This window comes from Colletotrichum acutatum (assembly GCF_030867785.1).
Source record: "Colletotrichum acutatum strain CBS 112980 chromosome Unknown BDZ83scaffold_35, whole genome shotgun sequence".
In the NCBI taxonomy this organism is placed as follows: domain Eukaryota; kingdom Fungi; phylum Ascomycota; class Sordariomycetes; order Glomerellales; family Glomerellaceae; genus Colletotrichum; species Colletotrichum acutatum.
Genome location: NW_026849029.1, coordinates 202,035 through 229,927, shown reverse-complemented (window position 1 = coordinate 229,927; position 27,893 = coordinate 202,035). Strand labels below are relative to the sequence as shown.

At 52.5% G+C, this 27,893-nt stretch overlaps 5 protein-coding genes across 5 annotated transcripts; 2 read left to right on the top strand and 3 right to left on the bottom strand.

Annotated features, from left to right (window-relative positions):
- Nucleotides 1-146: 146 nt before the first annotated feature.
- BDZ83DRAFT_272066 (fungal-specific transcription factor) lies at nt 147-3,284 on the bottom strand. The gene is made up of 4 exons (XM_060502062.1): nt 2,788-3,284; nt 1,574-2,718; nt 1,095-1,517; nt 147-1,034 (listed from the first exon to the last, which is right to left on the bottom strand). Exons 1-4 carry the CDS (start codon nt 3,010-3,012, stop codon nt 290-292), a joined length of 2,538 nt encoding a protein of 845 aa, XP_060366176.1. The 5' UTR covers nt 3,013-3,284; the 3' UTR covers nt 147-289.
- Nucleotides 3,285-6,576: 3,292 nt separating this feature from the next.
- Nucleotides 6,577-8,203, bottom strand: BDZ83DRAFT_575223 (Di-sulfide bridge nucleocytoplasmic transport domain-containing protein; the record flags this gene model as incomplete). Its single annotated transcript, XM_060504785.1, has 3 exons — nt 6,577-6,951; nt 7,004-7,995; nt 8,095-8,203. The coding sequence occupies 3 exons, from the start codon at nt 8,201-8,203 to the stop codon at nt 6,577-6,579; spliced, it is 1,476 nt and encodes a 491-aa protein (XP_060366175.1).
- A 382-nt stretch (nt 8,204-8,585) lies between these two features.
- BDZ83DRAFT_740315 (uncharacterized protein) lies at nt 8,586-10,084 on the top strand (the record flags this gene model as incomplete). The annotated part of the gene is made up of 3 exons (XM_060513064.1): nt 8,586-9,223; nt 9,283-9,761; nt 9,817-10,084. Exons 1-3 carry the CDS (start codon nt 8,720-8,722, stop codon nt 10,082-10,084), a joined length of 1,251 nt encoding a protein of 416 aa, XP_060366174.1. The 5' UTR covers nt 8,586-8,719.
- A 1,090-nt stretch (nt 10,085-11,174) lies between these two features.
- Nucleotides 11,175-13,000, bottom strand: BDZ83DRAFT_575207 (kinase-like domain-containing protein; the record flags this gene model as incomplete). Its single annotated transcript, XM_060504783.1, has 4 exons — nt 11,175-11,615; nt 11,700-11,952; nt 12,024-12,090; nt 12,238-13,000. The coding sequence occupies 4 exons, from the start codon at nt 12,998-13,000 to the stop codon at nt 11,175-11,177; spliced, it is 1,524 nt and encodes a 507-aa protein (XP_060366173.1).
- Nucleotides 13,001-20,699: 7,699 nt separating this feature from the next.
- Nucleotides 20,700-22,248, top strand: BDZ83DRAFT_697169 (uncharacterized protein). The gene is made up of 3 exons (XM_060511380.1): nt 20,700-21,119; nt 21,165-21,543; nt 21,610-22,248. Exons 1-3 carry the CDS (start codon nt 20,748-20,750, stop codon nt 21,912-21,914), a joined length of 1,056 nt encoding a protein of 351 aa, XP_060366172.1. The 5' UTR covers nt 20,700-20,747; the 3' UTR covers nt 21,915-22,248.
- The last annotated feature ends 5,645 nt before the right edge of the window (nt 22,249-27,893 follow it).

Below are 27,893 nucleotides of genomic sequence, written 5' to 3'. Positions count from 1 at the left end.
TAGCACTGTGGTGCCACACTGACAGCCGTCAACATAGCTGCACTAAGTACATGGAAGGGGTCCGAGACAGCATGCTCTGAAGCACATGTAGTCTTCATCTCCAATAGAAATGGTAGGGTATCACAAAAACAAAATGCCTTGCCCGAGGCCAAACTCCCATGCGGGCAGAACGAGGCCCCGCCTTTGATCCCAAGTCCACTTATACACAGTGGCCCATGTTATAGCTGAATGGGTTCGATATGACTGCATCTTGTTTTGGTGCGTTGTTCGAGTCCTCTATTCGCTCGCATCAGATTCTCTCGAATCCAGCATCTGCGAGCTCAACGCCTGTAGGGAGCATCGGCCGCCCCTGCATCGGGAACGGCCAAAAAAGAGGGTTCTCCAACACCTTGGCCGCCCGCTCGACTGATGCTTGTCCTGGTTCCGTAGGTTTCAAGCCCATGGCTACCGCCGGGTTCGGTACGTCGGCTGCATCGGCGTTGCCTCCCCAGGCGCAGATAAAGTCATCTTCAATGACGTTCGGTGCAAAGAAGTTGAGACTGCTGGTGTACGGCCTAACGAGATGTGCGTACTCGGCATCCGAGGCTACTTCGCCGCCCATGTCGACGTCCATGTTCCACTTCTTCGCAAGGTACCGTAGTATGTTCAGTGCCTGTTCAGCAAAATGGTGGCATGGTGCCATCTCCTCCAGATCTCGGATACCTTGCTGGATGGCTTCTACAACGCGAGGCGGATAAAAGGGTGGATCGTTGGGGTCGGTGTTCTGACCTGGCCCTTCAAAGGCCTTCTGCAACGGCAGCGACGAGGAGGTTGTGGCACCGATGGCTAGATGCATAATGGCTGATGTGAGTACAAAGTACGGGACAAACGATGGTGTCCGGCGTAGTGTGTACAATTGCGAGTAGGATCGTAGTAGGCCTTGGATAGCATCTGCCGCCTGCCCACATACGTCTCGGGGCAATAGCTTAGAGCCAATGATCTTGAGCTTGATGAGGGGTCGAAACAGCAGCAGGATCGCGAAATGATAGTACATGCTGTAGCGGTATTCGGTTAGTACATGTTGCAGCTATGTATCTCTGTTGAGCAAAACTTACTGCGCGAACAGGACCGCCGGTGTGAAGTTGTGCCCAAGCCTCAGAACCTCCGGTATCTTGTCATACCAGTTGAGGTACTGGGTATAAATGCCGAGAAGGTCACGGCTAGTCAGCGGCCGCCCCGGGGAGTGCAAAACGTAAAGGCTTTGGTGCACGAGCTCGCTCAATTCACAAAAGCACTTATAAACGGATCGAACGTTGGATGGCTGCTCGGCGGACCGCTGCAACGGTGCGCCTATCGATGAACCTGAGCCTCTGTCGCTTGGAGAGCCTGAAGCCTCGCCTAAGTTTATCAAAGACTTACCATCGTCGGTGTAAGGGATCCAAAGAGAGGCTTCTATGTCATCTATTATGGCAGGCTTTGGCGGCAGATGAGGAAAGCAGGAACACTGCGGAAGCGAGCCAGTCGCTAAAGACCATGCACTGGGAGATAGTTAGGTTGCGAGACAAGATGCCAGACTTTTGTATAAGAAACTCACTGGTCGAGAGCGAACGCGCCCCAGAAAGTTGCAGCCTGAACCGCAAACTCGTCATCATCTCCATCTTCCTCGAGTTGATGAAGTCCCATCTCAATAGCAAGACGAATGCTTTGTCCGGCATAGTACCAGCTTTCCGAGTCTCTGCCACAGCTGGCTTCTCGAATAGACATTATTCCCAGAGCTTGAATGGTGGTGAGATTGTGGTGGTTTTTCTCCTTGTAGAACAAACTTTGTGCTTCTTTGAAAAAGTGATCGCCAGATGTGTACGGGTCGTTGGGATTCGCTCTTGTGCTCGGCTTACTGGAGAAACGGCACCCGAGGGCCAAGAGTGCGTTTACGAGTATCGGAGAGCAGTAGCGTTCGACGCCATTCTGGAAATCCCTGAGAAAATGCTCCTTACTCAGAGACGCAAAGGTTGGGTACTCCCAACAGAAGTACAAGGCCAGCAAGTGTTGCACCAATGAGCCGTCATCCGTAATGTTCGTCCATTCTTCGGGGGGCAGCTTCATGTCAGGCAATTCTAGCGGGGCTAGCACCTGGTCGGCGCCTTGATGCTTCGAGCCGCCTTCGGAGGCTTCTGTGTTACTTGCCGACTCAGCCCAGGTGTCGAATAGCCCCTGTGGCGGCCTATTGTTGTCTGCGCTCCAATTCATTGCGTCGGGATGGGAGTTGCTTCGAGTGCTCTGGCTGTGTGATGAAGGGTGCCAAGGGCTATTCGGATCAATCTCCTGGCGCAAACCAGACTGCCCAGTAATTGGACTCATGACTACGGAGCCATGGTCTCCTAGGTTCCTGGTTCTGATGGGCGCCGGAAACCCCCCTGGGCGAGTCCCTGGGCCTGCGCTTGCATCGCTAGATTGTTCGTTTGGGCGTGCAAAGGAAGTCCTCGCACCATCACCAGCAGCACCACCTATCCAGTCCGAGACTGATTCAAGCGATTGTCCATTGCGCAATCGTTGCAACACATCCTCCCACATATCGGGGCGAACGAGGGCGGCTATGACCTGATCGCTGCTTTTCTGACGTTGGCGCAAATTCTCGAGCTCGGTTCGGAGATTCTCCTTGGATTGGCGGACTGGGACCTCGTAGACACATTCTACGTCCTTCTGAGCCTTGCACCGACCGCAGGGTTTTTGTCCGTCGCACTATTCGTGAGATTGTCAGCGCAAAGAAAGCGTAGGTGGGTGCGAGGGTACTATCGGGTGCTGGCTTACTTTTGCTCGCTTTTTGCGACACTCGGTACAGGCATTAGGCGTGACCACTCCTAGGCCTCTCCTCCTCTTGGCCGACAGTTGAGCAGCACTAGAGCTGCTTGACGGTGTAGGCGCATTGGGAGGAGCGGAGGTTGAAGAGGAAGCGGTTGCAGGTGGTGCCCTCGCGGAGGAAGCAGAGCCGGCAGCGGGTTGAGGCTGCTGTTGACTATCGGGTGCCTCCTCCATATCGGCAGTAGTTGAGCGCTTCAGGTTGACTGGTTGTAGGCTCGTGCCGAGTCTACAGGGCGAACTCGACTTTTAGGACTTTGTTTGTGAATTGACATAATGAGGCCGTTCAAAGGCGGGAGCTGGTCGTCATGGATCCTAGAAAAGAACAGAAACCTTCGGACAGGTATGGCCTAGGGAGACTGCCACCCAGTAGCTACGTTCAGTGTCTAGGTGGTTCGCGCGAGGTAGAGAGCTGACCAGGAGGCGCGCGCAAGAAAGGCGTCGGGCGTAAGAATCAGACAGGTCGCGGGAGGTGGCCACGGAAGGCTGGATTGCACAGTAGGTGAATTGACCTTGGCTAGCCGTCGATGCTATCGTTGTCGTCGAGCGGCGGACAAGCAAGCGGTGTCAAGAGACGGGAGGACGGCAGGTTGACAGCGACAACTGCCCCTCTTTGGTAAAGGCACTTGCTATCGAACCATGCGCTCCGTGTGCAATTGGATATGCAATTACCCTGTGGAGAAAGGGTATGTGGCACTTGAGAATTCTTGTGCGCCAACTATTAGGATGTCATTAGGCCGGTGGGAAATGGCGTGGGTGGTGAATGACTGAAGGGAATATGAGGCAGGGAGCGCAAAAATTGGGCAGCCCGTGATGAAGAGAAACGGGTGGTGGGAAAGGCGGGAAGGGATGGCAGTGTGCAGCGAGCGGCCAGGTTGGGTCCCCAGTCAGAGAAGACGGACGAGGCGACGGAAGGAGGGAAAGACGGTAGATGAAGCACAGACACGCAAGATGCAATCCCGTAATTCAGGCAAGTATTCTTTACGGAGGAGGTATCTTACGAATACAGACTGAGGGAACTTGGAAGGGAAGGAAGCACGGAACGTAAGGTGAGGTACCTTCCTTACCTTGCTTGGCCTTGGTCCTGACTCCTTGAGAAGGAGGAGGTACGGACACCTACGTGCCAGGGCAGCTCCTTCCCCAGATTCCCGAGCTTCCAGCCGCGCAAGGTCCAGCTACCTGAAATTGTACGCAGTACCTTCCATCCTTCCGTCTGAGGCGCGAGGGGTAGGTGAAACTCTTTTGCTTCCAAGGCAGGGCTGGGACGCCTCAGGCAAACCTGAAAGAAGTTGAGACCGACTTCTTTTCAGCTGAATCAAGTACCTTACTTTCTTTCTGTACTCTGGGAAATGACTGGCTAGCGGTAACAAAGGCAAGCAAGGCATGCGCATTGAGGTAAGCAAGAGGTAACATACCTTACGCGCAGCTTCGATTGGTAAGGGTACGTATTGAGCTTCACGCAGCCAATCCACCTTACCTTACCGTCTTGAATATATAATGGAAGCATCCACGATTTGCCTCTCTCTCTCACACATTTTTTGTCAATGTTCTGTATAAGACATCGCCATATTGAAACCTCGATACCCTTCACTATCCGAAAGTATTTCATCTCAAGAGTAAGAAAGCCAAGCGAGTTGCGATGGTTCTTTTCAGATAAGTGGCACTACCTACGTCACTCATTAGCGGTAACTATCTCCACTTCCTCTGTGTAGCTTCCCAATCCCATCAGTTAGAAACCTGCCCGTCGACGAGTCCGAGCGCCAGCAGAGCGTATTTTTCGCAGGTCTTCAATCCGAGCCTCCAAGATAATACCGTATTATGGATAAGGTGCCCGTATATCTCCTCCGTTTTCCTAGTGTACCTTACCTCAGCTAGCAATCCAATGATCCAACAGACCAACGCACCTCAAGTTAGTCTGCTGCCGCTACCAGGAGAGAGTTGTAGGTCATCCTGATTTGGCTACTTTTGAGCCCGGCAGTCAACCCTTCTGGAAGCCAAAGTCCCCCCAACTCAGAGACCATCTCATCGCATGAAGGACCTACTGTCAAGTCCAGTTGTGACGCGCCGAGTGCCTTAAGCCTTGACAACTCCATGCTCTGAAGCACGAGGGGTTCCTCGAGACAGACATCACGATCTCAGACCGGGCTGGAACTTTTCCTCCGCTGTAGTCCACTCTGGCGATGCTGAATTGCGATTATGGGGCATCGACCATAACGCGTTCTGGCAAAAACCCTGGTCGGCGACCCTCATTGCGTCAGGGGTTTCCCTTGCCCGGTAGAGCAGAGGTACCTGAGGTGGTTGCCAAGTTGGAGCTCTGATACGACGGTGTCCTGGCACATCTCCCATCGTGATTACCTAGGCATCCCGAGACTGGATGTGGATGGATGGATTCTTCCGACTGGAGTAGTCTGAAGTGTGAAGAGAATTAGGTTTTTGCTGCCCCCGCGCCAATAGACACATACAACGAGGCCTTCGGTCTTGTAAACTTTGCTCCGGGCCTCATGTAGGCACATATCCACGCGTGAAAAGAGAAAACACAGAGGATGAGATGACATGGAGCTCCTTGCCCTGCAAATCCGGGTCTCGGGCACACATGGGCTGAACGGTTGAACGAGACCCAACTCCCAGCCCGAACATGCGCCATACTGAGGCGTTTCGAAGAGACGGGAATACACTACACTTCCGGAAGAAAGAATTAAGCCACACTAAGCATCCCGTCTATGCCGTGCGTGAAAGCTCGCGACATCGTGGCTTGTGCGACCAACGCCTAGCTCGTTCGCTCGCCCAACATTCCACGGTGTTTGTTCCCCGACCCCTCTTCTCCGAGACAGATTCTACCTTACTCTAGTTGGAAGCGAGTGTCTCTGCCGAAAACAGGGCAGTTTTGGGGGTCCAACAGGTAGGTAGGTGATGCTTCGGGGTAGCACATCCTCCCGGGCAAGCCGCCAGGAGGGGATCACCGCTCAGGGCTCAGGGCTCAGGGGAGACGGAATATACTCCGTCGCGTGAGCTGGATGCGCTCTATCTGAGGATGTGATGCATGACACAGGTTGCTACCGGACAGTTATGGTCATGGTGAGATCTGCCGCAGAGATATGCCCTGCGAAGTCTTGCGCTGCTTCAGCAGTTCAGCCTCAGGAGCTCTTCCAGTTTCCTCCGCTCCAGCGCTGGAAAAGATTGCGATGCCGCGATTCAGGGATCCCCAATTCGAATGGTCCCGTCTGTTGGAGGTGGAGACAAATTTTGACAGGGCCGAATTCTCCGCCAAAGGCCGTTTCTTTGACGTCATAAAATCGAACTGGGCCTAGCCCAGTTATCGATAAGAGGAAGTCCCCAGGTGCTTTATACGTTTCTTACCTAAGGTACCGAATCGTGAGCTGGGCTCTGGTGTAGGAAATGCGGCCTCTGCGGTCGTACAATTAGAGATAGTGACAAATGAACTTTTCAGCATTGTGAGTAGTTGCAAGGATGAGGTCCCCGCGAGTCTCTGTGTGTCTGCAAAACAACGCATCCTGATCGCCAGTGGAAGCAGTAGCCGAAGCCCACCCCATCTCGTCCCGAGCCTCCAAATGACGCCGCATCTGGCCCCCAAAACCTTGTTCCTGAATATGTACTTTATACAATTAAACCTTGCAACTCCAATCCCATGCATTGTGTACCCCTGTTTCGCTGTTCGCCCTCGTTCTTCTGCAGGATAGTGCATATTCTTGAGAGCCCCCTTATAAGCCTACTCCTGCTTTCTCAGTAACCCTTGACGGGGCTCAGAGCTCGTCCGTATTTCGTGGGACTTCGCAGGCGGTCGCGATCACCCTTGCTTGGGCTACGGCGTCCTGAAGGGGTTTGAGGCGGCATGATCGCCTTCATCTTTGGCGGCGATGCACCGTCAGTATCGGTGTCGTCGTTGTCGTACTGCAGGTGTCGGCGGTGCGATGGCGTCTGAACAGGAACCCACATGTACGCCTGAGAGGGTTCTGGTATCACCGATGGCTCGGGAGCCATGCTAGAAGAAGCGCGATGTGATGGCGTAGGACGCGATGGGCCGGCATTATTCGCCATGCGACCCAAAGCAAGGTTGTTGGCAATGATGCTGAGGAAAACAACGCCAAAGAAGAAGAGCTGTGATTGTTAGCTGGCCTGTCATTAGATGAAGTTAGGAGATGTTGCTTACCCAAGCTTTCATCTGCATGGCACCAGCAAATTCATTGAGGATTTCGGCAATTTGCTTGACCGTGACCCGAACTCTCATGATGGCTGATGAGTCCTGAATCATACACTCGGCCCACTCATCGCACATGGCCTTAAGGGCAGGCCGGTCCTTCTTGATGCACTCATTCAGGGTGTATTCCGTGCGGCATTGAGTGATCCTGTTCTCAATGTCCAACCGGGCTGCATCGTTGGCGTTTCGAATATCCGACCGCACAGAATCAAACATGGTCCAACAGACGAACACAAAGCCCGATACAATGGCGCAGTTGATCAGAAGTTGAATCCAGCGGTAGAGATTCTCGGGCGCATTTGGGTGTTCCTCCAATGTGTGGAAGAGATTGCTGATCCAGCTGCGATTCTTCTTCGTCTTTCTGCTGCCCTTGCCACCACGCGCACCTGCTGAGCGAGATCCACTGTCATCCGAGTCCTCCTCCGAATCATCCCAATCCTGTGATCCGTGGAACCGGACGCTGCCGACGTCCCTGTCCATATTGTGTCGCTTTCGCTTCCTTATAGCGGGGTAGTCTCGTCCACTTCGGGGAATCTCGCCCTTGCCAGGGACATGGCGCTTCAACGACTGGAGGCCAGCCTTGCCGTAGCGAAGGTTCTTGTTGACCTTGGACGGAGTGATGGTGCCCATGTTCATGTCGCCGAATCGATCGACGTCGGGTGTGTCGTCTGGAAATTCCGAATTTTCCGTCAAGGCGGGGCTAGTCTCTGCGCCTGAAGCTTCCGAAAAGGCGCTCTCATCGAACGGTTTGCGCGGGGTAGTGAAGGCAGGGTTTCGGAATGGCGGCGCGGTGTTGCTACTTTGTATTCTAGGCGAGAAAAGAGACGTCTGTGGTAAAGCTGGTAGCGGCTTAGACGGGGTGTTCGCAAAGAGATTCGGCTTGGATGGACTAGAGAATGGGTTTGGCTTGGAGCTTGTGGCGAATTTGTTTGGCGAGTTGAAGACTGAGTAAAGGCAGGGAGGTCAGTAAATATTCTCAAAATAGAGGCCAGCGGATGACCTGTGACGATAGTTTGGATATCGTGACTGGGGTGTGAGCTCACTATTCTGATTGCTACTTCTCGCAACTTGGGAAAATGGGCTGGTCGCATCTAGGGGACCTCGGTCCTGGTATTCCCATTCCATGGGGCTTTCGTAGGTTCGGCGATCCATTGTGAACTTCTTTTCATGCGACAATCTAGGAAGACAAAGTGAAGTAGTGATGTGGGTGGGAAGTGCCTAGCAGCTCTCGTCGCGATCGGTCCGGGGGTGGCGGCCAAGGGTCGAAATATTCTAGCTGCTGTCAAGAACAAACCACAGTTCTAGAAATCAAAGTAAACAAACCGTGCCTCAGGCAACGGAACCTCCCGGTGGCTTCGACCTTAAGGTACCTAGCTCTTTGGGACTTGGTAAAGTACGTACCGAAATTAGCCAAGAACATTCTATGCCCTAGCCACAGCTGGGACACTGCGACCCACTTTCTAGGCACTTTGTGGCTGGTGACTCCTTCCCAGTTCCTTTACGACTTGAGCTTGGGCCATCTGAAAATCGAAGGGGGACGACGGCGAGGCAAGGCGGCTCTTTTTACACCATCCATTTCGTGGAAACCAACCCATTCCTCTCTCATCAACCCCCAGAGTCGCGCTTCGAAAATTCCTACATAGCGTGCGCACATCTGGATCAGTCACAATGTCGGATATCGAATCCCTCCCCGAGTCCCCAGCGCCCGACCGCGATGAGGAGCGTCGCGAGGATGCCGCCAACGTCTCCGACGACGACTTGCTATCAGAAATCGACGAGGATCAGTTCGAGGACTACGACCCAGAGACGGCAAACATTGAGGATCGGCCAGTAGCCGTTGACGAAGATGTGGCAAAGACGCTCAAGGCGTCGAAGCGCAAGATCGCCGACGGCGCAAAAGCGAAGAAGCCCAAGGAAGGACGCCGAGAGAAGAGATCACGAGATGATGAGGTCTCTGGCGACATGGATATCGATTCGAGAGGCCCGGCACGGAAGTCGAGACGCCAAGCCGATGCTGGCGAGAGGAAGCCGCGCCCCAGCAAGCCTGCCGAGCCTGAGATTGATGATGAGTCTCATCTCAGTCCCGAGGAGCGCAGACGGAGAGCGATTGATCGGGCGTTGGACGCGGCCATGAAGGGCCCCGTCAAGCGCAAGAAGAAGAAGGACGAGATTGTGGGTAGCAACGCGTTATTTACGGTCTTGGGAGTGCTAGCTAACGGTGGACAATGCAGGACCTCGAGGATGAAATCGATGAGGAGATTGCCGATCTCAAGGTCGCCATGGAGAAGGCTTGCGAAGCTGACAACACAGCGCGCGAGGCTGGCCAGCCAGCCGTTCACAAACTGAAGCTCTTACCATCAGTGACCGGCCTCCTGAACCGGAACAACATCCAGCACGCCATCCTCGATCCCGATACCAACTTCCTTCAGCACGTCAAGTTCTTCCTTGAACCTCTGAACGACGGCAGTCTTCCGGCATACAACATCCAGCGCGATATCTTCACCACGCTGATCAGGCTCCCCATTGAGAAGGAGACTTTGCTGAGCAGTGGCATCGGAAAGGTTGTCTACTTTTACACCCGCTCCAAGAGACCCGAACCCAGCATCAAGCGCATGGCCGAGCGTCTCCTGGGTGACTGGAGCCGACCAATCCTCAAGCGGACTGATGACTACAAGAAGCGTCACGTTGAGACGCGCGAGTTCGACTATGAGTACGTCTTAATGGTGAAACGCCCTCTGACTACAATGCTAACAATCTCACTCCAGAGCTCTCAAGATGTCCCAGCGCCAGGCTGGAAGCTCCCAGTTCACCCTCACGCAGCGCCCATCCCAATCCGCCAGAGAACTGGAGCGCGAGGCTATGCTCGCACCCGTCGCTACGTCGAACCGTGCCCGTCCCGGAGGTCTCCCCGACAGCTACACCATCGCGCCCAAGAGCACCTACGATGTCTCGCGGGCGCCCGAGCATCGTCCCATCGGTGCTGGTGGTCTAGAGGCGTTCCGAAAGATGACTCAGAACCGCAAGAAGCGGTAAGGCAGGAAGAAGTTCATGGTAGCTGTCAGGATAGGCTGGAGATTAGCCAAACATGGGCCCTTGGGAGAGGGGTGATGATTTTCCTTCACTGGGCTTGATGAAAAAGAGGAGCTCAACACTTGTATTATTTGAGCATCAAACTGGCGTTCCGGGGTCGAGGGCTGTGATGAGCAAAAGGATTTTTAGGAACCGAGAGAAGAAGAATGCAAACATTTCAAGGTACCAATCGAAGAGCCCTCGGCCTCTTCATTTCTGGCATTGTGAGACACCACCAGACCACTCTGTTCTCGTCCGGCACAAAAGCAGGCATCTGTCAAGAAGGGTTGCGGCGGGGCTCACGTTGAAGTTCATCTAGGTACTTGGGATCCAGCGCATTGAAGCATGATGCAAGAAAGGAACGCCTCTTTGACTGCCCTCAGCATCGCATCGTCACCTTCCATTGAACATGTCTCTCTCCATCTCATTCTGCATCAGGATACATTCGATCTCAACATGGTACTTGTAAATCACAGGCGTGAGTTTCAGGCACAAAATACCTGTGGAAGGAACCGACAATGGTTCACGGCATACAAAGCATCCATGTTCATCATAGGGTAAGACCTTCCCATTTGTCCCGTCCTTTCCTATTCTCCTTGATTCTATTCATTGCGTCTGACAGAAAATGTCAAACTCTGGCTATGCCTCACCATGTGTGATTTGGCTTTCCCCTTCCCTCATATGCGTCCCCTTCCCTTCCCTTCCATTTCCTTTGCTTTCCTTCCTTTCCTTCCTCCCTCGATCACCATCCTCTTCCCCTCTATCATGTGCAGTTACTTTCATCAAGTTGTGGGTTTTTTGAGTGTATAGCAGCGTACAAAGCGCTTCTGTGTTTGAGCACTTGCAAGGAGCGGAACCTCGCGCATTGTGCTATAGAAAGGTTGCGAACACCAAGCCAAAGTCAGGGAACAATAACGAACGCTGGCGACAAAGATGCAGAAATGCTGATGATGCAATGCAGGGGGAATGGGAGCCCGTGACCGTTCAAATAAAATTACGTTAATATCTTCGGTGGCCCCCCTGCATTCAAAGCGGTCATCGTTTCTGACTCTCCCTACCGTTTCCGCACCTCAGTCGCCCAGCCATCGATGCCCTCGCCTCGGCTGCCAACCTCAAGCCCATTGATTCGGACACCCTTCATCCCCGGGGTGTCGTCGAGCCACACATGACCAGCCATACCTCCAGCATTGGCACGCTTCTCGGGTACCAGCTCAAGCATGGGCGTCAGGAAATCGGCAATGCGCTTTCCCTCCTCCTCTTTGAAATGATATTTCTCGCGGAGGACGTCTGTCAGAGCCCAGTGGCGCAGGCGGTGAATGTTTCGTAGTTCGCCTTTTCGGTTGAAAATCTCTTGGGACCACTTGCCGGATAGGCACAGTGACTTGGGGAAGGGCCCCAAAAGCTCGATAATTTGTGCAATGTGGTCGTCGTCCTTTCCATACTTGGTTCCGGATTGAGGGTCGAAGAGATAATCTCCTGTGATGAGTTCGAAAACCTGAAAGTTTATCGTCAGATGGGAAAAGATCAAGAGTACCTGCTACGACCCAGAAGGGTATAGCACTGAGTAGGGCATGCTTACCATTGCTGCCATACTCCAAACATCGGTGCTGGCGCCCCATTTCGCGCCCAGAATGACCTCAGGCGACCGATACTGCCGGGTCTGGATATCATTGGTAAAGTGGTGGTTGACCCAGCAGGCGTTGCCTAAATCCGCAATCTTGACGCTGATAACATCGAATGCATGCGCATCATCCGCCTTGCGCTTATCCCCTGAAGATGGTGAGTTGGTCTTGTCGAGTGAAATGCCGGAAACTTCCTTCGTGAGGAGATCACTGTGGTGAGAAGGGGCGGTCAGTATCAGGTGAACCTCTTGCACTATCTAGCCAGATGGGGTAATGCTCACGCTGTCTTTTCGCGCGCCTTTTGGTCAGCGTCGCGCTTGGGAGAAGCGTTGCTGGATGTCTTGCCATCTAAAATCGCAGCCAGAGTCAGCATGTGGTCGCTAAGCAGAACGTGATGGGGGTGGAAGAGTTCGTGGGGCGACAGGCCCGTTGTGAACGAAGTGGCGCAAATCGCGGGGTGCGAAGTGGCGGTGTTGAGAGAGGAGGGACGCGTACCTTCGTGTAGCACTTGGCTGAGGCTGGAGTTGGTGCTAGGGAAGAGGTTGTTGTGGTTGAAACTGGCATTCAGAGGAGACGGCAACGGCTGACTGCCTGTGATGAGAGTGCGTCTCCTCCTGCGACCGTTTCTGTTGTTCTCTTTGTCGCCAGGTTCGCTCTTAACGACCTTCTTGACAATCTGTTCGACGTCGCCAATTTCGATGAGGACGTTCTCGGGCTTCAGATCGGTGTGAATAATGCCACATTCGCGGTGTAGGTAGTCGAGGCCGAGCAGCACTTGCTTCGTGATCTGCTTGACCAAAGCCGTAGGGATACCTCGGTGGTTCCATTTCTTAATGAGACCCAAAAGGTTCTCGCCCAAAACTTCGAACACCATACAGACGTGTGTGCCGTTCGGACCTTTGTGTTCAAAGGAGTCGAGCAAGCTGACCACATGCTTGCGGCCGGGGTGGTCTGGCTTGGCCTGGACAATCTTGTTGAGGAGCTTGATTTCGTCGATGGCGGTCTCGGTATAGTGCGCAGCAGAACGAACAACCTTCAAGGCGACATGCTTGCCAGAGTTGTTATCTCTCGAAAGCCACACGGTGGAGAAATGACCCCATCCGAGCTTGCGCACGATGGTGTACTTTCCGTCCTTGAACTTTTCGCCAATCTGGACAGGGTGGTAGCCGCCCTTGCAGTAATCCTCGGAATCCTCCTCGTCGGCTGTGTTCTCGGCGGGGTCTTCGCCGGATGATGTCGAAGTCGGCGAGTTCTGCATAGCAGCGGACAATTGATGGGTTCTATCAGAGGAGAAGGAGTTAGCTTCAATGTCGCAAGTGCCAGTCTGTGTAGCTGTGATTCAGGTCATGGCGCGCAAATTGGCAAGCGGCGTCGTGTCTGTGATTGAAATGGCGGGGGTGGAGAATAGCAGGTCGGTGGGCAAAGATTTCGCAGCCGCCAGACGGGCCACGGAATGCGACAACGGGAGGAGGAAGAGCAGAAACCTTGTCTTTAGGAAGCTCATGTTTGCAACATTGCGCATCCGGCGCGAACAGTCCTATAGCAAAGGAAGGAATGGATCGAAAAAGAGGATCGAACAAGCCGAGGACCGAGCGATGGGAAAGATGAAAAACAACAAGCGGAAAAAAGGGAAAATTGGCAGAAATGATGGCCAGGACAAGATCCAGTGCGAAACCGGTGCTGTTCACAACATGGGAAAGTGAAAACGTAGAATGGAGTGACAGCGGCAAGTCCAGTCGAAGGCCGACTAGGGTGGATAAAGAAAAGGTTGAAAAGGGAAGATGGATGGGAGGGAAAGGATGGTAGGTGGAAAGCGGTCGAGGCGAGGCGAGGCGGCGGGTGAGGCGCGGGATGTGTTCAGCCAGCAAAAAAAAAAAAGGCAAATAAAAAATAAGAACAGCAGGCCAGCGTGGTAAAGGCCGATGAGGTAGGTAGTGAGCAAAGAAGGTTTTTTTTTTTTTTTAAAGAGGCAGGTATCCGTAAGGCAGGTACGTGGGAAAGGATACAATGCGTGCGTGCCGCTGCTGCTGCTGCTCCTTTCTGTGTGTTCTGTGTTCCTCTCTCTCTCTTTCTCTCTCACACACACTCTCTCTGTCTCTGGTATCCCCAACTAAAAGGCACTGGAAGCGGGACACTCTGGACGGATAAGGCGCAGAAAGGGCACCCCCAGTCGGTAAGGTAGCAAGAAAAAAGCAGGTAATGAGAGGAGAGGAGGGGTCGGTGATGTGAGTGAGGAGAACGGGCGGGAACAGCAGGCCAGGGACGGGGGGTCAGAAGGTGGTCTGGCGACGCAATAAGAATCCCAGGCCTGGGCCACTTGGGCCAGGGTCGGGTAGCGTCACCTCAGGGTCAGGGTGGACGGCGAGGGTCAGCGGGGACTGCCCACCTCAAAGCCAGAGCAGATCGTCCTCCCGTCGGGTTCAGGTTGTAGTCGCAGTCGCGTCAGCAGCAGCAACAACTTGCCAGTGCCAGCAGCAAGCAAGCATCCTGGGCCCAGGGATACCTTTACCGCGCCTGCACCTACCCCAAGCCACAACTTGGTAGTTAGGGTGTTGGGTGAGCGGGTTGAGGAATCGTGATACCTCTCTCAGACCACCAGGTGAGGGTGATACCAGCTTGGTATGCCGACCTCTAGTCTCCAAAAGTGAATATTCACAGTCCAGTTTGTCTGCCCAATGCAAAACAGGCCACATTGACAGTCCAGTTCAGTTGAGTCCAGCTAGTCCAGTTGACGATGGCCGATGACGGTGACGGTCATGTCTCGCTCGTCAAAGTGGTGGCGCCAGAAACGTTCCCGCACCGGTCGGCGCACCTAGCATGCCAACATGCCACCACCACCACCAAGTATGATTCTTTGCGCAGCATGAAGCGTGCTCTTGGCCATCTCTCATCCAGAACGTCCCGATATCCGCCGTCGCACAGGCGGAGCGCAGTGCGAGGCACATCAATAACATGCACCGCCAACCCCCAAGTGCTTGCTGCGCTTCTAGGGTTGTGGTGATGCTGCTGTTACTGCTGCTGAGCTACCGGGCGGTGGTGGCGACAGCTGGCGACCCGTAATATCTGCGGTGTGGAGGAGCCGTCCATTCTTCTGGCTGACGTTCAGCGCGCCAAACAAACGTCCATCTTGGGTTCGGCCAATGGCTTCCCTGTGCAACGGCAACGGTAGCGTCCAATGCAGAGCCACCATGTCGTCGGGTATCAGCGTTGGTCCCACTAGATGGATCCCCTGAGCATCTATTCGTTGTCTGTCGTCTCATCGTGCTCTTCTTCCACGTCTTTGACAGTGCTGTCGCAGCCTCTTTCGAAGGCGGTCCGTTACTCTGCATATTTCCAGATGCCCGGGTGTGAGACAAACTGCGCGGCGCGGTGCTGGGCACACTGACTAGACGCTGCCCTCTGCTTTCGCTGTGCCGTGTGCCAACTCGGACTGGGCCGAACTGAACTGAACCGAACCGGACTGGACTGGACTGAATTGGAATTGGACAGGGCCTGTCGGACTTGACAGGCTCAAACTCGCCTGGTCTGTGTCGCTTGGCCCCCCGTACTTCGCCCCGCCATACGGATAGAGCGCAGGGAAGAACGTGCGGCACCGGGCGTGGCGCCTTTAAGACAGGATAGAGGGGTAATAGTATGGATGGTGGAGGAGGATGAAAGGGTGATAATGTCCTGTGTAAATGAAGCTTGGGGCGCTAAATAGCAACAAAATTGAGGTAATGAAAACCAGCAATCTGCAACTTCCCCGCCATCAAAGGAAATGGAAATAAAACAACAATGCGGCATGAAGAGGGGAGGGCAGAGCAAAGTAAAAGAAAAGGAAACGTTCTTGGTCAAACTTACGGTGGTGTCTCGGTGGTAATAATGGGCTTCAGGCTCTCCTTCTTGCGCTTCTTAGCCGCCGTCGACGAACCATTGGCATTGGCAGCAGCATTGGCATTGGCGGCTGCTGGCTGCAATGGCTCTTGTGCGACAACGTCTTGGGTCTGTTGAGTGCCGTTCATGGTGGGCTGTGTGGAATGTACAAGCTGGAATGCGAGGTGTCGTCCGGGTCGGGTAGTGTGGGGGACAAGTTGGGGGGACAAGTCGAGCTCGAGGGTCCAGACTGGCAGTTTGAGGGCGGCGGTGCGCGCCGCTGTGACGTCCTTGGATTGGTGATGCTTCGTCCTGTGGTGAGCAGACTAAGCTCGGGTGTCCGATTGCAGCGCAGCGACTTGAAGCAGCTGTGCGCAGTGTCAATCCGCTATTTCCCGTCTGCGATGGCTAGCTTCGCGTCTCGATTGGTATATTATCAGACAACTTGACAGTCGACGCAGGTAGTTCCCGCGAGAAGATGACAGTTGGACAAGTCGGGCTGCCGGTCGTTGGCAGTAGTTGGTGGATTGAGAAGAAAGTCAAGAGACACGAGACGGAGAGGTCGAGGCGGGGGAGCGAAGACCAAAAATGACGAGCGGGATTTTGCGAGAGGGGCGCAGCGGCAGCGTCGATGTGCGATGGCGACCAGGAGCGTGGCGACAGGCTCCACGGAGGAGCAAAGAGAAAGTGTGTAACTGGATCTAAGGTGCATCCAGTTACTAGCAGCACGCGGGTCTGCGACAGCGATTCATCAGATGTGTTGCGCTGTGTTGAGATGGGATGCGACGGGGTCGGTTGTGGTTGGGGACCCTTAGACTTGCGCGATATCCTAACGTTGATGGTGGTCGTGATCGTGGTGTTCTCGGTGGTCGGGTGGAGTGTTTGGTTATAGCTTGTGGCTCTTGGTTGCGATGTGATCAGGCGATTGCGTCCTGGTGAGGAAAGCTAAGGTAGTCTCGCTGTTGTTATTGTTGTGGTTGTCTTGGTGAATCTAGGTGGTTGAAATTCGGAGGGGAATGATGTTGCGACCAGGTGGCCAAGACGGAAGGCGCGAGCGGGTGAAGCAGGACCGCGGGCGATTGGTAGAAATATGGAGTGCGACTTTGGATTATTCCCTGTGGTGTATGTGGACGGCGTGCAGTGTCGAGAGAGAACGAAAAGTTGGGGATGAGTCGAGCAAGATGGACCGCGATACGAAGTCTTTAGGTACGGGTAGGCGTGGTCTGAGCTTGGATTGTATGGAGAGCGACCGGAAGATGACGAAGTTCGGTAGTCGGGGTGACGCTGGCGGCTGGCGTTCATGTAAAGGTGGTAATTAGGTATCTGTCGTGTTAGATAGAGGTACGGAGTAGAGGAGGTTGGCGAGGTTAGGGTGAGGGTGATGGTGAGGTATCTGCAAGGCAAGGCACGAAGCTCTGATTGGAGGAGAGAAGATGTTGCTGAGGGTGAGCCAACGCAGGAAGGTGGCTGCTAAGGTAAGAACCGGGAAGAAGGTGCAACAAGACACGGCGAGGTCGAGCGAGGTGATGTGGATGTAGAGGGGGCCAGGATGGGATGGGGGTGATGGGATGCACAAGGCAATGGGATGGATGGATGAGTGGACGGATGGCGGGGATTAGAGCAGGGCAATCAGAGAGGTGGCGTCTCAGTTCGAGTCGAAGGTCGAGAGTTGCGGCAATGAAGGTAAGGAATTGATTGAATCAATCAGGTCCTCTTTCTCTGTACCTACACGTCGAACAGCGCAAAGGAGAAGTGAAGCAAGGTACCTACCTACCTACCTACCTACCTACCTACCTACCTTAGCCCGAATCCGCTCTACGAGGAGCTGAGGACGTCATTGATGGGGTTGTTGGGCGCGACACGGCGGATGAGAACTTGAATGCGACAAGCAGCTGATGCGACCGAGTCGCCGACCGCAATTGGTGACGGCAGATGGTGGGGGTGGAACATGGAATTCGGAACCGGGGGGAGTGATGGAGGGGAAAGCGGACTGAGAGAGAGAGAGAGAGAGAGAGAGAGAGAGAGAGAGAGAGAGAGAGAGAACAATGGGTGAAGAACAGTCAAATCATCTCAATCAGGTTAATAAGTCTCCAACAGCCCAGAGAAAACAAGACCTCACTTGCTGATTGTCCAGGTAGCCTCCGGTTTGTCTGAGAGACATGAGATGAAGATGCCATCTCAGGATAGGCAGGTAGTCCTTCATTCCATTAATCACCTTGGAGGTACTCTGTACTCCGTACACATTGTTTACCTAGATGGATTGAAGCATCGCCTTCGCTACCTTAGGTATCAAGCAAGACCTTACAAGTTGCAAGCAAATCAAATCGCCAACAAGTACTATCCGTCAAGTATCCAGAAGTGAAGTTTACATCGCATGCAGTCTTTCATGTGTCTGGGTGGCATCGAGACATTCTACAAGTGACTGGGTTCGTCTTCCATGTGCTGGGCGCATTCAAGCATTTTCACTGAGAGTCAACTGGAAGGCACCTCAGAGATAAGATAAGGCAGAGATTCCTCCTTCCAACCTAATCGATAAGAAGGTCAGGTCGCAGTGCCCACTTTTCCTCACCTTAATGGTCAAGAACTGGCGTGGGACACCCTGTGAGAATTTCCATCTGAAAGACCCCAAGACCTCACGACCCAAGTCCACCACACCGGCTTGCCTTACTGAGAGGTCCCGGCAGAACCAATCACGCCTTGCTTTCTCGCTGACGCATGCCATCATATCGTCACTAGCCACCGGGAAAGTCGGTGGGGATTCTTTACTTTATCTCAAGTGCCTCCAGTCACGTCTGTACATACGGAGTAGAACAAACGAGTACACTCTGTCAAGACCCCGAACGCTGACCTCATCTCTTAGCCAGGACAGAAATCCGATATCCCCTGGACGTTGCTGACCGACGGTCTTTCATCAAGCAATCCGTCTACGACATGTTCTAGTTCACTGTTCCGCACCGATGGTCCAATGGCCAAGTCCACCGACGCCCCGTGGGAGAAGCATTCCCTGCCTAGTCAAGGTACTGCGCAACATAGCCAGGGCCCAGGGCACGCAACACATGCTGCAACGGGGCAAAGCGACCAACGCCCCCGATGTCGTACAGACCTGATCAGACTCAACACTCGACACTCGGCACTCGATGCAACCAGTTGGTTGGGCGTTTTCAGTCCGGTCGAGTCGTACCCAACGTCCTGAGCACCAGTGGCACCATCACCATACCCGACTCTCGGGTTCAGCCCGCCCTGGGCTTTCTTTAATTAACAACAAGACTCTTTGTCACCCATCGGTTGCGGAATATACATGGCAGCATCGTCTAGCTCGTGGGTATCTCGCAGTCTAAGCTCCGGTTTCTGATTCTTTTCTCATTGGATGCAGTCTTCCCCCACGGTAAAGAGACCAACCAACGTCTGCAGGCTCTCCCCTTGTCTGCTTGACCCATCCCGCACGAGTCGAGAACACCTACAGCAGACATTTTCCTTGCATCTTGACCGCATCTTACCCGTCCGCTGGGCCCGATGAGAGAAGAAAAAGTCTGTCGAGCTCTGATCTTGAATTTTTTCAAGGGTCTCGAGAGTTCTATGGCCACACAATGTCGGGCAGTGGTTGATTTAGCCACCTCTGGAAGACACGCAATACCTGGCCAAGATCCAAAGTGGCATTGGGTCGCGCTTGTTTCTTCCTTTTCTCTTCCTCCCACCTCGCCTCCAAGCTGCCCATAATTCATCTGATAAGCATCATCTCGTTGGCCAGCGCTGTCAGTCACAGGGCTAAGTCGAGGTGCTTGCGGCTTGTCCAGGCACCGCCCCTCATTGGACGTGCCTGTTTCTACTCGGCGCCTATTGCGGGAGGAATCCCAGACATGCAGTCCAGAGCACAGCAACCCATCCCTAGCTTTTTCTTTCCCCTTCATGATCGCTCCATGCCATCTCTGGCCGCGAGAGGTACACCCCGCACGTCCATGTGAGCACCTCACTGGGACGACTGGTCAGCCTGTCACCTGTCACGTATTATCCACCACAGTAGAGTCTCATACCCAACCCGAAGCGAATCTACTTCAAGGAGTCCAAGTGGTTTACCTACCCACCATCGCCAGCGCGATGTCATGTGTCACCCCCTACAATGGTGGACAACACATGGTAAGGTCAGGAGCTTGGGCCCGCTCATCGTCCTCGTCGTCGAGAAGCCGTGTTTCCCCCTTTGACAAGACCGAATTCCGTCTACTGCAGGGCTGCCGCATGCTGTGTTTGAGAAGACAAGCTGTGCCACTATCAACCCGGTCTTGGCACACTCGCTTCTGGGCTAGTCATTCGGATCTGTGACCCGAAATTTCGAGGTTACGCATCTAACTGTCGCGCTCACTTGTTGTCAACGTCTCATCTTCTGTGATGTGACCATCTTTGCGAAGGAAGTTGCGGAGGCTTCCTACAGAGCGCATTGCTATTTCTGAGCTTGGCAATGTCTTGCTAATCCACTCAGCCTCTCTCTCTCTCTCTCTCTCTCTCTCTCTCTCTCTCTCTCTCTCTCTTTGCTAATTCGGGTTCCATTCTCAAGTGAGACGTCTGGGAAAGACCTGAGTTGCTCAGAGTTGGCAGTGCAATCAGCAAAACAATGGCTTGTTCTCATCTTGTAGGACCATGGCATCAAGGTTTTTCGACAACGGACTCGTGTCTCAATAACCCAAAGCTTCAATGACAAGACGTTGAAGACAGAGTCTTTGTAGTCGTGTCAACGTCTTTGGCTGTCCCTTGTATGTGAATGCCAAATTTGTGGTGGCATCTTTGAGCTATGTGAAAGGCGAGTGGCACAGCAGAAAACACAGTGTCGTGCCATTCTTTGGTCGTCAACAACACAATCCGATGCCTTCCAATTGTGATGGTGAGTATATGTTCGAGGAGAGCCCTCGCAGAGAGAAAAGTTCCGTTTTACAAACCATAGACTTGCTTCACTTCAATCAAACATTCTTATTGTACAGCATCACTATACCTTTGTAGTATTTACCTCAGTCGAATACTCTCACGCAACACCCAGCATATATCACAATACCTTTGACAGCATGGGTTTACGTAGTGCCATTGTGTCCAAGCTGGTCTCTGGGCACCACAGCAACACCAAGAGCACTTTCAACAATAGCACAGACGAGCACTTTACCCGGCTGATGAATTCGGCTTTAGAAGAGCGACACGTCCTGCCCGGGTGGACTTACGACGAGCCAAAGGTTGACGCCACGATTCTCGAAGTCAACTTTGCTCAACCATGTAAGAGAACCAGATCAACTTGGCCCAGCGACTACCACTTCCAGTCTAATCATCCACGCCGTTCTTCCATCACACCAAATGTAGCGGTACACACTGACTTGGTCTACCTGGCTAGAAGATTCGACATCCCCATCAATGCCCTCCACAACTTCATGCGCTTCCCGCCCATCCGCGCCGTCGTCCGTACCCTCCTCATCGAACTAGAACACCCTGACGCGCAAGCCTCACCGCAGCTAGACGAGCTCGCGATCCTCGACAGAGTAGACGACGTCGTCTCCAACACGGATCCCACAGACCGACGTGTGTACCTCACCCAGGTTACCAGCCCCGGCCCGCAGTTCGCAGACAGAGCCCTGATCCTCTGCCTCGTCAAGCTCTGCGCCCAGTTCGAGGGCTGGAACCGCTGGGCGTTTGGATCCCGCCGCTCGACGATCCGGGTCTTCATGGGCGTCGTAGGCCTCTTTTGCAACGCGTGGGTGAAGGCGCCGACGGTTGATGCCTTGTGGTCGCGGGCCGGTGCGTCTTCTTTGCCTTCCTTTCTCTCTTCTAAGCGCTTCGGTGTATCTGAGTTTGAGACTCCATCTCCACAGAGCAGACTCACACCCGAGATCTGGTTCGATTGGTCCCTTCTCTTCGACCCCTGGCTCAGACGAACTAACGCAATTCAGCTGCTGAATCCGGAACCTGTATCCGTAAGTGTACCGTCATCGTCCTCCGAGGACACCGCCAACCCCCGAACAACCCGCCGCGCGGAACACGAAGCCATAGTCGTGACGGAAATCACTCAGCCGGAACCCGAAAAGCAGGGCCGCGTCGTGGTCAAGTACCACGACGACAGGAAGCCCGACGAGGAGCGCTGGGCGTTCCGCTCGATTCTCGACTCGCGGTGGTCCGGCTCCGGTAAGACGCCGCGGACGGGGCTGCAGTATCTCGTTGAGTGGGAGTACGCCGAGCCGACGTGGCAGCCGGCGAGGGACCTGCAGGGCTGCGAGTCGTGGGTGTTGCAGTTCCATCGGGAGAATCCTGGTAGGGCTGGGCCTGTGGCTAGGTTGAGGCGGGCTTTGTGAAGAAGGAAAAGCTTGCTGATGGTTGGTTGGATGTAGGGCTGTGAGGTTGGTACTCTGAACGTCACCTCCTTGATGCCTTTTTTTTTGGCATTGAATAGTGTTCGGCTTTCAGACGAAGTGAGTAATGTGCCCCATCAAGGGGCGTTCGAAGAGACGGTAGAGAACGCCGGAACTGTCGGGTCGAGATCACTTTCATACATTTCTGATATCCTACGATGTGTCCCTACTTTTCTATTTCATCTCGCTTCCCTTTCTCTTCCTTTTAATACCATTACCGTGACATTTGATACTAATACCAATAGTTGAATTACCTCTTACCGTACGTTTGACAGGCTAGTCAGAACCCGATGGTATACTTAGACAGACTCCTAATATTTCGGGCCGTGTTCATATTCACATTATACTTCTTACTTCAAAAGAGCAGGGGTATCTACATCCTTCCTCCAGGACATCAACCGACTTTTGTATTCCTTGTACTTCTTGACAGTTTCACTAGATGATCCTTGACCTGGCGTCTGATCTACCGCATCCTCTACATACGCATTCAAATTTCTAGTTCTAGACTGCTTTCCTTCGTCCTCCTCAGACGAGGTCAGGAAAACCTCGTGTCGTAACTTCGATGGGGTTCGCACGATTGTACAACCACGTTTCCCACTCCTCTTGCGGTGACATTTGGGGCACTCCCCTCGTTGAGATGATGGGGTCTTTTCTTCCACTTTTCTGGAATGCCCTCCTTCGTTGGTCACGATATTCCGTAAGTGTCCGGGGCTTGCGCGCTTCACCGTGTGATTATTTCAGAAGCTGCGCTTTTTTCAATGTTCTCTGGCACACATTCACGATACTCGAGTTGTTTCGGAGGACTACGGCTCCCGTTTTCTTTTGATTCCACAGAGAGCGTCGAGCTGCTCTGACGCAATCGGAGACGGGGCCTGCGCCAATGTTGATGTCTGTACATTTCCCCAAGATCGGTAGGTCGGTGCTCGTTGGGTGTAAACGGGTTGCTGTAGTATCGACTTGGGGAGAAGCCGTCGAGTTCACATCCGTTGCAGTTCGGCGAAAATTGTTCGACTGTATACCCTGAGCTGTAGCTCCGAATATTACGATCTTGATCGATTTTTCTCGAGGAGAGGTCGGTACACCCACCTATATTGGAGATATAATGCACGGGGGCCCGTGATGCAGGCAGTATTGGGCCATCTTCAGAACTCTTCTTCTTGATGAAGGTGGGTTCTTGAGTGAGTTGGTGATTGGCGATGTGTCGTGCGACAATTTGGGCAGGACTGTCTGTGTTATGTTCGTCTTGACTATGAAGTGTCATTGTTATCATTAACTCTTAGCCCTTCGTTGGGAGTACACAGGTAAAAGAGGCTGTTCCTTCTTTGATATCTCAACATTGCCACGGGAGCGGGAGAAAGAGAGGCCCGGCCAAGGACGCTGTTCGCGTTAGGGGCCACGCCTGAGGTCTCGAGCTAATCGAGCATCATGTGTAAGTAAACACGAGCAGCAGCTCACTGAATAAACCCATCTCCGAATGATGGATGTAGTTCGACTACTGAGACAGGGCATCAGCTGTGGACCTTGGAAGGTTAAACAGCCTGTCCCCAACTTTCGATCTGGCTGCGGCGACGATAAGAAGTCGCATGACCAGCTGGTTCTCCGGTAGTCTATCAACTAAGTCGACTTTCTATTGAACGATCTTACGCCCCGCCGAGGCTTCGTTCTGAGATAAGGAGGAGGCCGGGGTTTCTCTGCATTGTAGTGAAGCTGATGGAGGAAATGGACATTCCTCCATGACCGCGTGCCGCTCGCTACGATTTGTATGGGCGAAGGACCAGGCGTATGATACGGTCGAAGAAAATGAGCAACATCTCAGTAACGTGAACTACCTGCCCAGAAAATACGCCGCCGACTTTGGCGATTGCCGCCGAGTAGAAATCTCCATCTTTGCCATATGCCTCTCTTTCTTGATCGCGGAGACAGAGCACCGGTGGCGGTGCTGTGTTTGCGTAGACATCTTAAATACTGGCGGTGGCATACAGATATCTTGCCTACGTACACTTGGATCCCATTCGGCTGTGGGACACTTGATGACTCTGCATCTGTTCCTAGCTCGTATTTCAGGGAAACACACCCAGGCGATGATATTGTGGACAAGCAGGGGAGCTCATGGTCAAGTCAACAAGTAGATGAGCACAGATTTCACTGCGAAACAATTACTTATACACTGAGATTGTACTTCGTAAATTTAGTAGAAGCTATAGGTTTACAGTAGGTACAAATGACTGACCGTTATCACGTTGCCTCACAACCCATCCAAGAAGACATCCCGACGCCCTGAACTTTAGGTACTTGTGGCGGAGGCCACAGAGCCTCATGTTTCCCAAACTTTCCAATGTCCCATTATTGTTTTATCCTCGCTAAAAAAAAACTTAGGCGACTTCTCACTGCACTATGGGCGGTAAGGCGACCTCACTCGGAAATCTGAGAGGGTTCCGGTCTCCAGTCCGTTGCACGACCTTCGAGTGTCTCGCTCGTACCATCTTGGAGTAGGGGCCTGGAGATACTAAATACCTCCATGTCTTCTTCCGTCGGTACTCGGTCCTTAGAGACTCTCTCGTGTTCCCGGGGTCTCTCGTTTGAGGTCGTGTGTGGCGTCGACCTCTCGAGCTCTTTCGTCTTTTTCATCCTTGCTTTGCGGCTCGTCTGCTCCTTCCAATTGCTGGTCACGGCACTCTTTCGAGCAACAGAGATCTTTCGCATGCGTCCACCCGCGTTCTAATCTGCAGACTACGCATTGCATCGCAATTGTGTTTGGTTCGATCTGACTGAGTTGAGGGGCTCGCACTATTCCTCTAAGAGCGGGATCTTCTTCAACCGATTGGGCCCGTCCATCATCACGGTATGGATCAGAACTGCCTTGCTCATGGCTGGGGGCTTGGCCATCAGTTTGGTTGGTCTTGCATTGACTCATTTTCAGATAGGTTCCGAGTTGCTTGGGGCTGGTTTACTCGTTTTTTCTCAAATGCTTTGGCGATTGGCGAGATTTCTTTTGGCGGTTTAATGAAACTTCGTAAATGTTCATCTTGTGTAACCAGATCGCTTTTCGTTTTGGGGGGTTATATACAGATGAACGAGTATTAGTAATTTAGAAACAAAAGCAGTCGTCTATTCTTTGATCCTTGAACACAGTTGAAAGAGCGAAAGGCAGCTGTTCGTCTTTGACGTCTGAACAGCGTCAAGGGCGCGAGATAGCAGACAAGCCATGCCAGGCTGCTCGTCCTCCTGACACCCCAACAGACGACGCAACGAACGTACCTTTCAGGCACTTGAAGTCATTTGTCGTATCTTTGAGAACGTCACAGCTGCCGGCTCAAGATCACTTCCCTAGATTCGCGACACCCTCGATGCACAATCTCACACCGTGGGCTTGTCTCGACTGCTCTTGTCCGCCACCTTGCTTTCCTGACTGTAGCACTTGCTGATGATATATAGGTTACAGCTGACCCTCTGCGAATTTTGAGCGGACCCGTCGAATGTCTGTGATATTGGAGAAATGCTACTTGGAAAGATTAATTGTAGTCAGGCTACTGGCAATGGCGTGATATGAGCCCTAGAGCCTTAATCAATTTTTGGTCAAGGTGCTCATGGAAAGAAGAGGAGCTGATGGCTGTGGCCACCATTCTCCATGCGGCATTCACAAGACATGGACTTGGATTGTAACTGAAACGTTCACCATTGAGGATAACTTGCTGCGCATCCAGCAAACAACTCAAATGACCGAATAAAACTACGATGCCTCAGAGCCCATCCATCAACATGAACCCAACGCCTCGATCTGCAAGCCTCATAACAATACCCATCGCACTGCCCAAAGTTTTCAATGTCTCGATGCTGGTTCATTCTCGGTGAGGAACTCGAATGACTTGTTATCGATGCAATCTGGGAAGACCCCATCAGGAGCTCTGAGATGGTCTCGAGCCCCGGTCGTCTATATGACCTCACTACTTCTCGCCGTAGCCGTTCCAGTTTCTGGGTTCAGGCCTACGAAGTTCTGTATCCATTCTTTGTCGTTGGGTTTCCGCCCGTATGGTTTCCATTCAGTGCCTGGATCAGCTAGAAAACTTCTGCTCCTGAGGACGTTTCGTTCGTTTTGGTAGGATGGTTTGGGTTGGAAAGATAAGCATTGCCCCATATTCTGGTGATTTACTTGTCGAGGTTGAGATGTGTTTTCACGAGAGGCGTTAGGGATTGACGGTGACCTTTGCGCAGTATTGGGGAAAAGGCTATCCACGTGTAAGTGTGCTATGCAACCAAGATGTATTTATCCATCGACTTCATGTCTATGTGAGCCTAGTCCGTAGATGAAAGCTGTTGTCCGTCCTTTGATGTTGAACACAGTGATGAGAAGGGGAAAGACAGCTGTTCTTTGACTCATGAACAGCGTCAAGAGGACGAAGGAGCAAACAGACTGTGCCAGACCGTCCAATGTCTTATATCACCAGAAGAAATGCGTGTTTGATTCTGGTTCTGTAAACCGCATCTCTCTGGCATAGACATCGTTGTCAGACTTACAGACCACGGCGATGGATTTCATCGAGTTTTTGATGAATAATAGAGTAATATATTTCCACTCAGTCTTCAAATTCGCCGTAAACTTCCAGTGTCAATGATATTTACGAAGTACTAGCGAATCTTACACTTGAAACACACCATAGAAGAACGCTGTGATTGCCTGCTCATTATCATGGCTATTAACTCTTCACTCTCTGACTTATAGCATGAAGGATTTACGTCAGGCTGATGTGTTTGAGCTTATAGGGCCCATTGCTGACTAGCAACTCTCAGGAAGGACTAGCCGCGAACTATCATCGTCATTTCATCACCAACACAAGTTGTTAATGTTTTGTTATTGTTCTGTTCTCGATGAGAAGCCTAGTTGACTCGCTGTTGATCTATTTCCAGGAGTCTTGCGACTCTATTCAGAACCACGAGAAGGCTCCGAGCTCCGGTCATTCACATGATCTTCCGGCTCGTCTTCTATGAGATTGTCGGATGTCGGCTTTAGGGCATGGAATGCAAGCTCTGCTTCGATTTTCTCCAACCCCAGGAGTCTTGTCGTATCCCTGCTCGAATTGTATTGGATCTTTTGCTGTTTCCCCTCACTGCGCGGGTCCCGTCTTCCCATGAAATGTACACCTGGGCAACTGTCTGTTACATGACAGATGTCTCTGGTACCGAGTATGTGATCGTCAACTGTAGGGACTGGTCCCTTGTCGTAATCTGGTGGGACATGTTTGCCTTTAGGATGAATGGGTTGTACCAATTCCTCGCCTTTCCAGTACAAAGACCAATGATAATTCTCATGGCAATGAATTGGATTATCGCACATCCTTTCCGTTTCATTAGATGGAGTTGTCTTGATTGGTGCCTTGTAGCCCGGCGGTCTGGGTTTAGGATGAAATGGGCGTACCAACTTATCGCCTTCCCAGTATAAAAACCAGTGGAACATGTTTTCGCACTTCTCTTCCTCCATCTCTTTCTTGCTAGATGGTACAAGAATATTGCACCTAGGTCCGTCATCATTCTGTTCACTCATTTCTCTGGTGACACCTGGATTGATTGAAACTAAGATGTAAGGTGCGTTCTCCAAGAGTGAGGACGATTGAAGACAAATTCTTGCGCAGTGTTTGATGAAACTATTGTCCAAGACCGCAAGACTTCCATTTATCATGTTTATATAGTACAGATTTGCATTGATAATTCGAAGAAAGACAAAAGCCGCTGTTCGTTATTTGATACCTGAACACGGTGGATGGAGTGTGAAAGGAAGCTGGTTGTTCTTTGACGCGTAAATCGCAATGGGACCAATTGAGTATAGCCTCGCTACAAAGGGGGCCGCTACCAGGTTGGCCCCTATTTAGCAAGACGGCGAGCGAGGGCAATCGGACTGTGCCGAACTATTGGGCGTCTTACTATGCC